This window comes from Hyperolius riggenbachi, chromosome 5 (genome assembly GCF_040937935.1).
Source record: "Hyperolius riggenbachi isolate aHypRig1 chromosome 5, aHypRig1.pri, whole genome shotgun sequence".
Lineage (NCBI taxonomy): Eukaryota > Metazoa > Chordata > Amphibia > Anura > Hyperoliidae > Hyperolius > Hyperolius riggenbachi.
In genome coordinates this window covers 402,259,407-402,274,525 of record NC_090650.1, presented here as the reverse complement: position 1 = coordinate 402,274,525, position 15,119 = coordinate 402,259,407, and the positions used below count along the sequence as shown (strand labels likewise).

The 15,119-nt window shown below is 45.8% G+C and overlaps 1 protein-coding gene across 1 annotated transcript in view; it reads right to left on the bottom strand.

The window, feature by feature from the left end:
• LOC137519142 (fibrocystin-L-like) overlaps positions 1-15,119 on the bottom strand; it is a 249,726-nt gene that overhangs the window by 106,638 nt on the left and 127,969 nt on the right. The window contains exons 29-30 of the mRNA XM_068237924.1: positions 5,571-5,762; positions 1,133-1,257 (exon numbers count right to left, since the gene is read on the bottom strand). Of these exons, the coding sequence (XP_068094025.1) occupies positions 1,133-1,257; positions 5,571-5,762 (317 nt within the window). The remainder of the gene's footprint in view (positions 1-1,132; positions 1,258-5,570; positions 5,763-15,119) is intronic.

Below are 15,119 nucleotides of genomic sequence, written 5' to 3'. Positions count from 1 at the left end.
CAGGCTGCTCGTTGATTGTTACTCCCTTAGACTCAGAAATTCTGCCAGCAGCACTGCGCTCCCCCCTGTTGTTTGAAGAGGGAGGCGCCTAGGCCACGTGCCATGCCTGCACCCTTAAAGATACGCCACTGCTCCTGTGCACCTACCGGGAGGCATCCATTGCACTGTCACATTCGGAGCAGGGCTATACTCAGATACAACATGATGATGTGGTTTACTGCTGCTGGGTAACCGAACCATGTGTCAAATACTAACATGCGTGGGGTTACAGACACTGCCATTACGCTGCATTAACCCCTTTGGCGGTATGATTCTTTACGGATTTTAGGGTCTAAAAGCGGTATAATTCTTTTGCATGTTTTTAGACCCTAAAACCTGAAAAAAAAATCATGCTGCTAGGGAGATCTGCAGCAGCCCAGCACTCACTCACCTCCCTGGGATCCAGTGCTGCAGTTTTCCCTCCGTCTTCCGGGTGGCACTATAACCCTATAGTGAGGTTGCTGCAGCAATCTCACCAGGGGGAAACAGAACCTCGGAGGAGAGGAAGAAGAATGGCGGCCGACGTCGGGATCCCCCGGGAGGTGAGTGAAAAACACCCACTGTGCACACTGCTCTGCATAGACCTCCCGGGGGCTACCACGAATTCAGCTCAGGGTTACCTCTCCTGGCATGTTTTTTAAACCTCGAGCTGTACTTGTGATTACTGCTAAGGAGGTTAAACTGCAGGTGGCACTCGGTGGCTGGCAGATGGGAGGCTGAACTGTGTGTTTAGCCTCCTGCAGGACCGGTTCAACCCTTCAATGGGCCCTGGGGCAAAGGTAACATGAGGCCCCCATCCCCTTCAATCAATAAAGAAATAACTTGTATTGCTCAACACTGCGTAATTCCCCCTAATGGCTGCAATATCTTCAGGAGCCATGATATTAGTGTACATGTAAATGTAAAAGATTCCATAAAGCATCATGACTGGGGGGATATCTACAGATTGGAGCGGCCGGTGAAAATGGCAAAGGAGCCCATGGACCTTTTGGGGCTGGAGGAAGTCTCTGGTAAGGTTAGATACAGGGGGGTATTGCTTATCTCAGGTACCATTCCATCGTTATCGAATTTGGTTTACCAGCTGGAAATATACCTTAAACCCATAGAACGTGCAGTAGTAACCGCCAGTTGAAAACGCATTCATGTTGTCAGAATTCCAGCTGAAGGAATTACCATTAGGCAACAAGGATGGTGTGTAGTAGTAGAAATAAGTGGAACCTGCATAAGAAATAAATATGTTATTGAAAATAATAACAGGAGTAAGAAGAAGAGAAAGAAAAAAAAGCAAGCAAAAGACAATCAAAAGCAGTGACGTTGCAATAGGGATCAGGGCTGGATTCAAGCCAATGCCACATAGACCATGGCCTAGGGCACCACAGGATCATGGGTGCGTGGACATCAGGCTGTACTAGGGGGAAGGGAAGGGTCACCTTTCTACCTATACTGGAGGGAGGTGGGTCATCAGGATATCTATACGGAAGGGGAGGAGGGTCATCTGGCTTTTTATACTAGAGAGATGGGAGAGGGGTCATCAGGATACCTATACTGGAAGGAAGGGAGGGTCATCAGACCATCTAAACTGGGGGATGGGGGTAGGAAGGGTCATCTGGCTACCTATGCTGGGGAAGGGGGGGGGGGTGCTCATTTGGCTATCTGTATACTGAAGGGGGGTGGTTGCTGACAGTTGCCTTGGGCGGTAAAAAGTACAAATCCTGCCCTCCAGTTGCTGCATTCGTTTTTTATTATTTTGGTGTAGTAGTAATGATCACCTCTCCATGGGCTTGATTCATCAAGCTGTTAAAAGATTGATTGGCCTAATCGGCTGCCTGTGAAGTGACAGGCAGCCGACTGGACCAATCAAAGCGTCGGGATCACATCCTAGAAGGCCGCTAATCAATCAAGGCCTATGTGCTTTGAACAATGGTAATCATTAATAAACCATTCCTATTTCTCTGCTTGCCTTTGTTTCATGCAGTGACAGTCCTTGGAAATCCGGTTTTGGAGGTCTGTATCATGTGACTATTATACACGCAGTAAAGGAAAGAGGGGCTCGGTGTAAATTTTGCATTGGGGCCCATCATGTCAATGATTAAAAGAGTAAAGCTCTACTTACTGTAAGATCTTAAAGGGACTCCGAGCAGTGCAGAAACTATGGAAAGATGCATATCATTTTAAAGCTCTCTTTCTCCGCTTTCCAATGATATATAAACCGCCGCCCTACGCCTTTTAGTTTTCGCTATTTTCGCGATTGAAATTGCCACGGCCGCGATTTCAATCACAAAAATAGAGAAAACTAAAAGACGTAGGGTAACGATTTAGGTGTCGCCAGAAAGAGGAGAAAGAGAGCTTTAAAACGATATCCATCTTTCCATAGTTACATTGTATTATACAGGACGACACTTTCCCCAGTGTCAGCAGCTACATTCTGCAGAATGGAGCTGATGACTTTAGGAAAAAGTCGCCCTGTGTAATACAAGTAACTATGGAAAGATGTATATCATTTTAAAGCTCTCTTTCTCCTCTTTCTGGCGGCACCTAAATCGTTGCCCTACGTCTTTTAGTTTTCTCTATTTTTGTGATTGAAATCGTGGCCGCGGCAATTTCAATTGCGAAAATAGCGAAAACTAAAAGGCGTAGGGCGGCGGTTTATATATCATTGGAAAGAGGAGAAAGAGAGCTTTAAAATGATATGCATCTTTCCATAGTTTCTGCACTTCTCGGAGTCCCTTTAAAACAGAAGGTATTGCGATAATTCTAATCAAATTTATCCACACAGATCCAACATGTCTGAAACAAGCTATACTGTGTTTATATTGCATTTGTGTGGCTCTGTAAAATGTATTAGCTACAGGCTCACTTTACACTAGTGGTTCTGGACTTGTAGCCTTGCTTTCAAGAGCAGAAGGAAATAATTTGGGAGAGATGCATCATGGGAAACCACAGTTGCTCTCTTACAGCTGAATTATTACAAATACCTTCTGTCTTAAGAAGGCAAAATTACATTTAGCATTGCTTTTCAAAAGAGGGCTTTAGTCTCTTTAAAGTGAACCCGAGGTGAAAATAAACTAATGAGAAAAAGATTTATATCTATCAACCTACTGCTAAAAATGACATTTTTAAGTGTCCCATGGTTTTCTTATATGTTTAAACATTTATAAAGTAGGATAAATATTTTACTCTTTCTAATCAGTGGCAGCATATTAAAGAGAGTCTGAAGTGTTTTTTTTTTTTTTTCTCTTTTTATTAACCTTTTCAAGACCGCTCTGCTCCAAAGGGCGACGACGCGGCAGCAGCCCCAGGAACTCCTAACGCCAATCGGTGTGCATCCCTGGGGGCGTGTTTTGCAGGAGATCTGTGCTTGAATGACAGAGCGCCGCTCCACCATTAGTTTCCCAGCGGCGACAGCAAAACCGCCATCTAGTAATACTGTACAGCGCTGCGATCTAAGGCAGCGCTGTACTGGGGACAGCGGTTGTGACACGGCTGTCCCTCTGGGGGACAGGGAAGCGATCCGCTGTCATAGGCTGAAGCCTATGACAGCCGATCGCGCTGATTGGCTGGCCCCCTGGGAGGGAGAAAAAAATTAAAAAAGAAGGAAAATTTATTAGGACATTTTTTTTTACTAAAAAGAAAATAAACATTGGGGGAGAGATCAGACCCCACCAACAGAGGGCTCTGTTGGTAGGGAGTAGAGGGAGGAATCACTTATGTGCTGAGTTGTGCGGCCATTTTGTAAAGCTGCAGTGGCCCATTTTGTAAAAAATGGCCTGGTCTTTAGGGGGGGTTTAAGCCTGTGGTCCTTAAGTGGTTAATCAGTCATCTTCAGCATTAAGATACAAGCTGATTCACCGCATCCCCGCGGCAGAACGAGGTAATTATCCCCCTTAAATACCAGGGCAAAATTCCACGACTTTTGAAGTCACAGATTTTGCTGCCCGGTAGAGGCAGAGCTGTGTGCAGTAGCTCTGCCTCTTATCCAGTCAATCTCCACCAATCTCTGCCTCTCTACGCCCCTCTCAGTGAAAGAAGACTGAGCGGGGGAGATCAGCAGAAATCGGATAAGAGGCAGAAGTACTGAGCAGAGCGCACAGCTCTGCCTCTACCAGTAAGCAGTTTTGCCCCGGTGTTTCAGGGGGATAAATACCTCGTCCTGTCTTGGGGATGTGGGGAATCAGCTTGTATGACTGATTAATAAAAGGAGAAAAAAAACCACTTACTTTAGACTCTCCTTAAGTGTCAGAGTTAAAATACATGAACTATTGACCTTTTTTTTTTATCTCTTTTCGCCCTCAGAAGCTGTACTCTGCCAGGAAAACTTTTATGGCTGTAATTTGCTTTATCAGTGATGTTTACTACGTATATTCCCGGCAAGGTACTGAAAATACAAAAGTATGCCTGAAAAATTAACTCTTTCAGGCAGCAAAATAAAACAAGGAAAAGAGCCTGGTTATTTATATGTTTTGTACTGTACATAAGTATATATATATATATATATATATATATATATATATATGTTTATCTCATCATGTCACATGTTGCCTCAGGTGCACTTTAAGCCCTTTATATTTTCCAGGTGGTTTTGGGTCACCATGGGCTGTCTAGGTATTGTTTGGAGATAATTGGGATGACAAATACAATTTTCAAGCTGTAAAGTAAGAAGATAGAAAGGGGGCAGGAGCTGAAGACAAGTCTCTCATTCTCGTACACCCTCTGAAAGGTGCATGGCTAATATTGTAATTCCAGGCTTTTGGGCTCATTAGGGTGATTAGCCTAAAACCAGTTTATTTAAAGAGCTTCTACCAGCCCCCTGCAGCTGTCCTGTGCCCTCGCAGTCACTCACAGATCCTCCTGTCCCCTGCGCCAGCTACTTTCACTTCGCCAACAGGCCTGGCCACGCGTTGCATTCTTCATGCTCCCATCTGCAATGCAGGACGGTATAGTGGATGGGAATGGGAACGTGAAGAAGGAGACGCCTGGCCAGACCTGTGCAGTAAGCCTGTCGTGCGAAAGCAAAACTAGCTGGCGGCGTGGGTCAGGAGGATCCGAGAGTGACTGCGAGGGCACAGGACAGCTGCAGGGGGCTGGTAGAACTCCTAGGTGAGTAAAACTGATTTTTTTATCTTAGGTTTAAGCATCCCTTTAAGTCAAAATACAAGGACAATGAAACCTCTTCATGCTCAGAGAAGTTTTCCACTAGGGGGAACCACATCCTGTGAAAGTTTTTAGTTTTATTCTCTTCATTTTCTTGTCTTTTCTTTTCATTTTTTTTTTTTGAGATTTTTTTTTGAGAATATAGATTCCCGGATGAATTTCCAGGAGCCGAAAAAAAATCACACAAGGAGCACAGGAGCCAACCATAGTGTAGTAAATCACAAAATCAGGTTGCAAACCTTGCAACCACTCTCAAGGCTTGTACACAGTAGCTGTACTGGCAACACACCTTTTATAGCCAGGAAGTCTGAGAGTAACACATACATTCAGTCATTGGAAGGCAGTGCTCAAATATATACCCAGTGAACCAGCAAACCTACCAAATGAGTTTGAGATTCTGCTACCCCACCAAATAAACCAATATGGATCTGCCCAATCACAAGTCAGCCGGTGGAAGCTGACAGTGGAATTACAGACATAACCGGGGTAGCCATAACTCCATTCACGGCTTCGGCTGCACTGCGAGGGGTCAAGCAGCCCGCTGTATGGCACCACTTTCCCGCCTGTCTGACCTGCAATGAGAAACAATGCATTGGATGAAATTAAGTACCGAATTCACGTATTGCAAACATGGATCAATTTTTCACTGTAAGGCTGAATTCTTGGCATAAACTTTTTCACCTTTTCAAATGCAAACTGGTATATTCAGAGAGATAGTTTTTATCCCAAAGGTGACTGAGGAAGGGAACAGAGTGTGGCACTGGGACCACTGTGTCCATGAAGAACTACTGTTATTTAGGGTTTGTGGTCAGGCCCTGAACTTTGGACCTGAACTTTGCACAGAACAGAAGGAAAGCATGGAGAAATGCACCCTGTACGTATTCAGAGAGTTTAGCCTGTCTAATTACCCCTCATCTGGAACTAATCACAACTGTAATTTGATCTCTCAGCTGCGTCAGCTGGCTGCCTCGACCGAGCAGCTAATTTGCAAACACAGGATGTTAACCCTATGTCTGCTTCCATGAAAGCAGGAGGCACACACTGCAGATTTGTTTCAGGATTTGTATCAGCTGTAACAAATAATTTTGTTTTCCTTTAAAGGTGATTATGCTGTTGTGTATCTTTTAGTCTTTGTTCACATCTAAACTCGAAATCCCAAACCTCAGCATTTTGCGATTTTATGCGCATCGTTTTTTCTACTGCGTCTCTAAAGTGCTTTTGCGGAGCGATTCTTTAATTCACTCCCTGACGCAAGTCAGGAAGTGAACTCTTTGACCCGGAAAAGAATAAATACAAAGTGTTTATTCTTAAAATCGCGAAAGCAATCGCCACACAAAGCGATTTGTGAGCGTTTTACGCTTTTCCTATACGTTACATTGTAGCAAAATCACCCTAAAAATGGTACAGGCTCTGCTTTTGTGAACGGAAAGCAGATGAAAGGATTCATGGCACAAGGTATTTTAGGGCATTTTTCAAAGTCGTCGGCGCTCAAAAAAAGCGCAAAACAAGCCCTCAGAGCAGAGAGGAAGTTCTGAGTTCAGGTTTAAAGGAGTACTGTAGGGGCATCGGGGTAAAATGAGCTGAACTTATCTGTGGCTTCTAATGGTCCCCCGCAGACATCCTGTGCCCGCGCAGCCACTCCCCGATGCTCCGGCCCCGCCTCTGGGAGACATCTGGAATTTCCGACTTTACAGTCGGAAAACCACTGTGCCTGCGCTGCCGTGTCCTCGCTTCCCCTGATGTCACCAGGAGCGTACTGCGCAGACGCAGACCGTACTGGGTCTGCGCAATACACTCCTAGTGACGTCTGAAATTCCAGAAGTGAACCGGAGGCGGGGCCGGAGCATCGGTGAGTGGCCGCGCGGGTACAGGATGTCTGTGGGGGACCATTAGAAGCCCCAGGTAAGTTCAACTCTTTTTCCCCCGACCCCCCTCCAGTAGTCCTTTAGCAGCCAAATAAAGTAAAACTTTATTTGGCTGATGCTGAGGCTAGGGAGGGCATGCAGAGGAGGTGGCAGGGAGCTTTTATAGATACCTCTCCAGACAGCTGGATTGGCTTCCTCTTCCTCCATCCCAGCGGGGATGTAATCCCGACATGGCTTCCCAGTTCCAATCACATGGCATGACATGGCATCCATAAGACCATGTCAGTGTTACAGCGCCAGTCGGTGGGGGAAGAGGCGTGATGGAATAGCCTCTAAACCCTGGCCGCACGCATACTCAATCATGCTCCCACCACCGGGATCATCCTGCGCATGCACAGTACAAAAAAAATGTCCCCGGCGACAGGAGCGTGATCGAGGAGGCGCAGTGGCCATTGACTGGCCAATCAGCCAAAACAAAAAAGACTCGATGCGGGGGACCGACAGATCAGTTTGTCCTGGAGCGGGCACAGGGTGGGTGCAGGGGGCTGGTAGAAGCCCCAGGTAAGTGAAACTCTTTAGGTGGCCATACACGCGTTAGATTAGCAGCAGATAGATCATTAGATATATTTCTGATCTATCTGATGTGTTTAGGAACATTTTTTACTAGGAACAGATTTCCAATAGATTTCAGTATGAATGTGATTGCTAGGGCACAGTTTGGGTACCCCAGAGCTGTATAGATGCATTGCTAGGCAACAACACTTTGAATCATCTATACAGCGTTGGATCCCTGAGCTGTCACCATAGTGATCGCATCCGATCGCTATGGCATGGCAGCCATTACGGGTTTCTACGAATCATAAGGCCAAGTACACAGGGAGATAATTAGTTTGATAGGGGTTAAACGTTCATTAAAAAAACACATTTTATTTATTTATTTATTTATTTTATACTGTGACTTTAACCTTTTGCCGACCGCCTCACGCCAATTGGCATGAACACAGCGGGTCCCCCAGGACCGCGCTCCGTCGTCAGTCTCCCAGTGACTCGCCACCAGGACACTTTTAGACTACGAAACCGCCGTCTATTTACATTGTACAGCACTGATCTATGGCAGCGCTGTCCTCTGGGGAGGCACAAGAGCAATCGGCTCTCAAAGGCTGATGCCTATGACAGCCAACCGCTGTTATTGGCTGGTGGGCAAGGGAAAAAAATAAATACAAAAAAATGGTCAAATTGCTTAAATAAATAAATAAACAAATAAAAGAAATAAACAAACATGGCAGCAGCAATCAGAGCTCACCAACAGAAAGCTCTGTTGGTGGGCAGAAAAGGGCGGGGGAGGGGGGGGACACTTGTGTGCTGAGTTGTAGCCTACAATCTTTTTTTTTTCATTGTAACTTTATGTGAATGACTTCTGCTAGCTGCAATTATTAACAACTAGCTGATTGCCCGGCGTTGCCCGGGTATGTATTTGGCTGGTGTTGGCTCCGCCCATTTTTTCTAGCCCTAACACACAATTACTCAATGACCAAGTTTGTGAGCTTTGCGGTGTTTGGTATCAATAATTTGCATTGAAATAAAAAAATGTGATGGGCTGTTTGTGGCTCCACCCCCTTTTCTGAATTTGAACCCCAGTACCAGGCTTGAGGCCTGTGACATTAACAGTGCAAGAATGGTAGCCATTAAATATTCCCCTAGAAAAGCAATAGGTGAAGCTTGATTCACTTTTGTAGGCTCCACCCACTTTTCTGAATATTAATCTCAGTCACCCAGTGACCAACTGTGCAAAGTTTGAGAACCCTGCCATTAACAGTGTAAGAATGGCTGCAGTTTACATTTTCCCAGTGAAATTTGTATTTGTCTTCACCCACTGATGACCCGGCGTTGCCCGGGTATGTATTTGAGTGGTGTTGGCTCCGCCCACTTTCTAACCCTAACACACAAACACTCAACGACCAAGTTTGTGAGCTTTGGGGTCCTTGGCATCAATTTGTATATTCCCATGAAATGAACCAAATCAGGTTGGCTCTTTGTGGCTTCACCCCCTCTTCAGCATTTGAACCCCAGTCACCGATCAACGGTAGCAGGTTTGAAGCATCTGCTATTACCAGTGTAAAAATGGCAGCAATTTAAATATTCCCCTTGAAAATCAACAGGTGAATTTTGATTGGCTATTATAGGCTCCACCCACTTCCCTGAATATTAATCTCAGTCACCCAGTGACCATCTGGGCAAAGTTTGAGAACCCTGCCATTAACAGTGTAAGAATGGCTGCAGTTTATATTTTCCCAGTGAAATTTGGTTTTGGTTCCGGCCACTTTTTGTAACCTAGACACACAGTCACTCCATGACCAATTTTGTGAGCTTTGGGGTCCTTGGCATCGATAATTTGTACTTTCCAATGAAATTAAACAAATCTGATTGACTGTTTGTGGCTCTGTCCCCTTTTCTGAATTTGAACCCCAGTGACCCAATGACCAACTGTACCAGGTTTGAGGCTTGTGCCATTAACGGTGCAAGAATGGCAGCAATTTTAATATTCTCCTTGAAAAGCGATATGTGATTTTTGATTGGCATTTTTAGGCTCCACCCACCTTTCTGAATATTAAGCCCAGTCACCCAGTAACCAGCTGTGCAAAGTTTGAGAACCCTGCCATTAACAGTGAAGAAGGGCTGCAGTTTACAATTTCCCAGAAAAATCTGTTTTTAACTCCACCCACTTTTTGTAACCTTGACACAGTCACTCAATGACCAAGTTTGTGAGCTTTTGGGTTCCTGGCATTAAAATTCTGCTAATGGAAGCAGTTTATCCAGCAAATAAATCTGATTGGCTGTGTCTGGCTCTGCCCCTTTACTGAATTTGAATCCCAGACACTTAACGACCGACTGTAGCATGTTTGAGGCCTCTGTCATTAACAGTGTAAGAATGGCTGCCGCTTCAATATTCCCCTTGAAAATCAATAGGTGAATTTTGATTGGATCTTGTAGGCTCCACCTACTTTTCCAAATATTAATCCCAGTCACCCAGTGACCAACTGTGTGAAGTTTGAGAACCCTGCTATTAACAGTGTAAGAAAAGCTGCAGTTTATATTTTCCAATGTAAAAAGTTAGTTGTTTTTGGCTCCGCCCACTATTTCTAACCTTAACATACAGTCACTCAATGACCAAATTTATGAGCTTTGGGGTCCTTGGCATAAATAAGTTGCATTTTACCATTTAAATTAAACAAATCTGATTGGCTGTATTTGGCCCGCTCCCTTCAGAATTTACACCCCAATCTCCTAGTGACTGACTGTACCAGATTTGAGGCCTCTGCCATTAAGAGTGTATGAATGTCAGCAATGTAAATATTCCCCTTGAAAATCAAAAGGTGAATTTTGATTGGCTGATGTAGGCTCCACCCACTTTCCTGAATATTAGTCCCAGTCACCCAGTGACCAACTGTGTCAAGTTTGAGAACCCTGCCAATAAGACAACGGCTGAAATCAATCTAACAAATCTGATTGACTGTTTGTGGCTCCACCCCTTTAGTGAATTTGGACCCCAGTCACCCAATGACTGACTGTATCAGGTTTGAGGCCTCTGCCATTAACAGTGTAAGAATGGTAACAATGTAAATATTTCCCTTGAAAATTAACAGGTCAATTTTGATTGGCTGTTGTAGGCTCCACCCACATTTCTGAATATTCATCCCAGTCACCCAGTGGCCTGCCATGTTAAAAATTTAGTTGTTGGCACCGGCCACTTTTTCTAACCTTGACATACAGTCACTCAGTTATCAGCTTTGGGGTCCTTGATATCAATGCTTTGTATATTCCCATTGAAAAATAAACAAATATGGCTGTTTGTGGCTCCGCCCCCTTTCTGAATTTGAACCCTAATCACCCAATGACTGACTGTATCAGGTTTGAGGCATTTGCTATTAACAGTATAAGAATGGTAGCAGCTTAAATATTCCCTTTGAAAATCAAAAGGTGAATTTTTATTGGCTGTTTTAGGCTCCACCCACCTTCCAAAATCTTAATCTCATTCACCCAGTGCAGTGACCAACTGTGCAAAGTTTGAGAGCCCTGCCATTAACAGTGTAATAATGGCTGCAGTTTATATTTCCCAGTAAAAGTTGTTTTTAGCTCCGCCCACTTTTTGTAACCTTGACACCCGGTCACCCAGTGACCAAGTTTGTGAGCTTTCAGGTTCCTGTCATCAAAAAATGTGTGAATGGAAGCAGTTTATCCACCAAGGAAATCTGATTGGCTTTAGGTGGCACCCTGCAATTAACAGTGTAAGAATGGCTGCAGTTTAAATTTTCCCATTTAAAATGAATGGCTGAAATTTGATTGGCTGTGTTATGCTCCTCCCACTTATCCTGGATTCGTAACCTCGGTCACCAAGTGACCAACTGTGCCAAGTGTAGGGACTCTGGGTTGATTACTGTGAGAATGGCAGCCTTTTACATTTTTTCCATTGACTTGAATGGGTGAAATCTGATTTGCTGTTTGTAGCTCCGCCCACGTGTGCAGGGGGGCCGCGAGACCCCCAGAACATATCATCCTAGGTAGTAAGGGATCTGTGTACCAAGTTTCATTCAAATCGGTCAAGCCATTTTCGAGTGATCGCGGCACATACACACACACACACACATACACACATACATACATACATCCGATTTTATATACAGGATCTTCTCAAAAAATTAGCATATTGTGATAAAGTTCATTACTTTCTGTAATGTACTGATAGACATTAGACTTTCATATATTTTAGATTCAAATACACACAACTGAAGTAGTTCAAGCCAGTGGTGCTCAAATACCCCTTTTTAAAATTCGAGTTTGGTCGAATTCGAATAGTAAATTATTCGAGGTCATTCGAATATTCGAGTCGAATAATTTTTACTATTCGATTCGACCTCGGACTTCGAGCTCACTATTCGAGTCGGTATTCGAGCTAACTATTCGAGCTGACTATTCGAATTGGCCTTAAATAGCTTCCAACACTTGTTTTGAGGGTGAATGATGCAAGAAACCTCTTTTTTTCCAAGTAACAACAGCAAGTGATTATGTGGGGATGTTCCTTTAAAAAAAAATGTGGAAAGAGAAGTTGTGTCCTTAATTTTGTTCAGTAGTGTTACTGTATATACTTGTTCTTCTTCTTCTTTATCTTTCTTCTTCTTCTTCTTTATCTTTCTTCTTCTTCTTCTATATCGTCTTCTTCTTCTTCTTCTTCTTCTTCTTCTTCTTCTTCTTCTTCTTCTTCTTCTTCTTCTTCTTCTTCTCCTTCCTTTTCAATATAGTCTTATTCTTCTTCACGTATTTCTCTTTTCAATTTTTTTTTAAAGAAATGCATCTATTTTTGAGCGTAACAAATAGCTGGTGGGCGCACGCATGTTGGAAGCGCCATTGTATGTGCTCCCTGGCAGTGGAAACACAAAGACAGCAGGAGGTAAATTCAGCAGCAGGAGGAGGAGGATGAGTGTGTGGCAGCAGGCAGTCAATGAGGCAGGCAGCTCGCCGTGACATAATAGCCCTGGTACCTAGCGGTGATACCAGGGCTGTAAATAAACACAACAGGAGGTCCCAGACAGCGGTCGTGCAGCCCACATTGTGTCCAATACACAACTGGGACAACACAGTTTTCAACCCGGGCACCTCAGAAAAATTAAACCTTTTTTTTTTTTTATGGTTTTTTGGTTTTTGGTTTTGCAACCAATATAGCTATTGTTTGACGTAATAGCTGGTGGCAGAGTGGCAGCAGAAGGTAAATCATCTGTGTACCCTGGCAGTGGGAAACACAGACAGACAGCAGCAGCAGGAGGAGGAATGGAGGAGTAGGCGAGCAGCTATTGTTTGACGTAATAGCTGGTGGCAGAGTGGCAGCAGAAGGTAAATCATCTGTGTACCCTGGCAGTGGGAAACACAGACAGACAGCAGCAGCAGCAGCAGCAGGAGGAGGTATGGAGGAGCAGTGTGAGTGTGGCAGCAGGTAGGCAGCGTGACATAATAGCCCTGGTACCTAGCGGTGATACCAGGGCTGTAAATAAACACAACAGGAGGTCCCAGACAGCGGTCGTGCAGCCCACATTGTGTCCAATACACAACTGGGACAACACAGTTTTCAACCCGGGCACCTCAGAAAAATTAAACCTTTTTTTTTTTTTTATGGTTTTTTGGTTTTTGGTTTTGCAACCAATATAGCTATTGTTTGACGTAATAGCTGGTGGCAGAGTGGCAGCAGAAGGTAAATCATCTGTGTACCCTGGCAGTGGGAAACACAGACAGACAGACAGCCGCAGCAGGAGGAGGAATGGAGGAGTAGGCGAGCAGCTATTGTTTGACGTAATAGCTGGTGGCAGAGTGGCAGCAGAAGGTAAATCATCTGTGTACCCTGGCAGTGGGAAACACAGACAGACAGCAGCAGCAGCAGCAGGAGGAGGTATGGAGGAGCAGTGTGAGTGTGGCAGCAGGTAGGCAGCGTGACATAATAGCCCTGGTACCTAGCGGTGATACCAGGGCTGTAAATAAACACAACAGGAGGTCCCAGACAGCGGTCGTGCAGCCCACATTGTGTCCAATACACAACTGGGACAACACAGTTTTCAACCCGGGCACCTCAGAAAAATTAAACCTTTTTTTTTTTTTTATGGTTTTTTGGTTTTTGGTTTTGCAACCAATATAGCTATTGTTTGACGTAATAGCTGGTGGCAGAGTGGCAGCAGAAGGTAAATCATCTGTGTACCCTGGCAGTGGGAAACACAGACAGACAGCAGCAGCAGGAGGAGGAATGGAGGAGTAGGCGAGCAGCTATTGTTTGACGTAATAGCTGGTGGCAGAGTGGCAGCAGAAGGTAAATCATCTGTGTACCCTGGCAGTGGGAAACACAGACAGACAGCAGAAGGGCAGTACACAGCAGCCCACTGTAGGTGTAAAATGTGTGGCTGCAGGCGACGTAATAGTCAAAGTGAACCAGGCTGGCTTAGTGAGCAGGAGCCAGGAGGTGGTAAAGGGTGGTAAGGCTCATTAACGATGGTTCCGGCAGCCAGTTCATGTCCCCCTCTCGCCGACAACAGGGGCCAGGAACTCGCCTTCCACCCACGCCTGGTTCATCTTGAGAAACGTCAGTCTGTCCACAGACTTGTGAGACAGACGTGAGCGTTTCTCGGTGACCACGCCACCAGCTGCACTGAAGCAGCGCTCGGACAGCACGCTGGAAGGGGGGCAGGACAGCACTTCCAGGGCGTACTGCGCCAGCTCGCTCCAGATCTCCATGCGCTTGACCCAATACTCCATGGGATCAACAGGGGCATCGCTGTCAAGCCCGCTGTACGACCCCATGTAGTCAGCCACCATGCGGGTCAGGCGCTGGCTGTGACCGGAGGAGGATGCTGCTGCATGCATCTCCTCTCTAGTCACTGCTGCCGGAGCCTCTACAGTCCTGTAGAGCTCGTGGCTGAGAGAAAGCAGGTCTGTGGGGCGCTTGCTGCTGCTGGATGCAGGCACCTGCTGCTGCCTCTGTGCTGGCTGCTGGACAGTGGGGGTGGAAGGCTGGGGGAAGGCTTCCTCCAAGCGCTCAACAAGGGCCTGCTGCAAGCTCCTTATTTGTTGCGCTGGGTCTCCTCCTGCAGGCGGCAGGAACTGGCTCAACTTCCCCTTGAGGCGTGGGTCCAACATCATGCTGATCCAGATGTCCTCCCTCTGCTTCATCTGGATCACCCTGGGGTCCCTGCGCAGGCACGTCAGCATGTGCGCTGCCATTGGGAAGAGGCGGGCCACGTCTGCTGGCACATCGACGTCAGTGCTGTCCTCATCCTCCTCCTCTGCTGCCTCATCCTCTCTCCACCCCCGCACCAACTCAGCTGCGCTGTGCTGATCCCCCTCATCAGCAGCCAGGTCAGGGACCTCCACCAAGTCCTCCTCCTCCTCCCCCTCAGAGGTGGACTGCGCAGCTGGTTGCCGCTCCTGCTGGTCCAAGGCTGCCGCTCCCTGTTCCAGCAAAGCATCGAGGGCCCTGTTCAGCAGAGAAACCAGGGGCACCCACTCGCAGACCATAGCATGGTCCCTGCT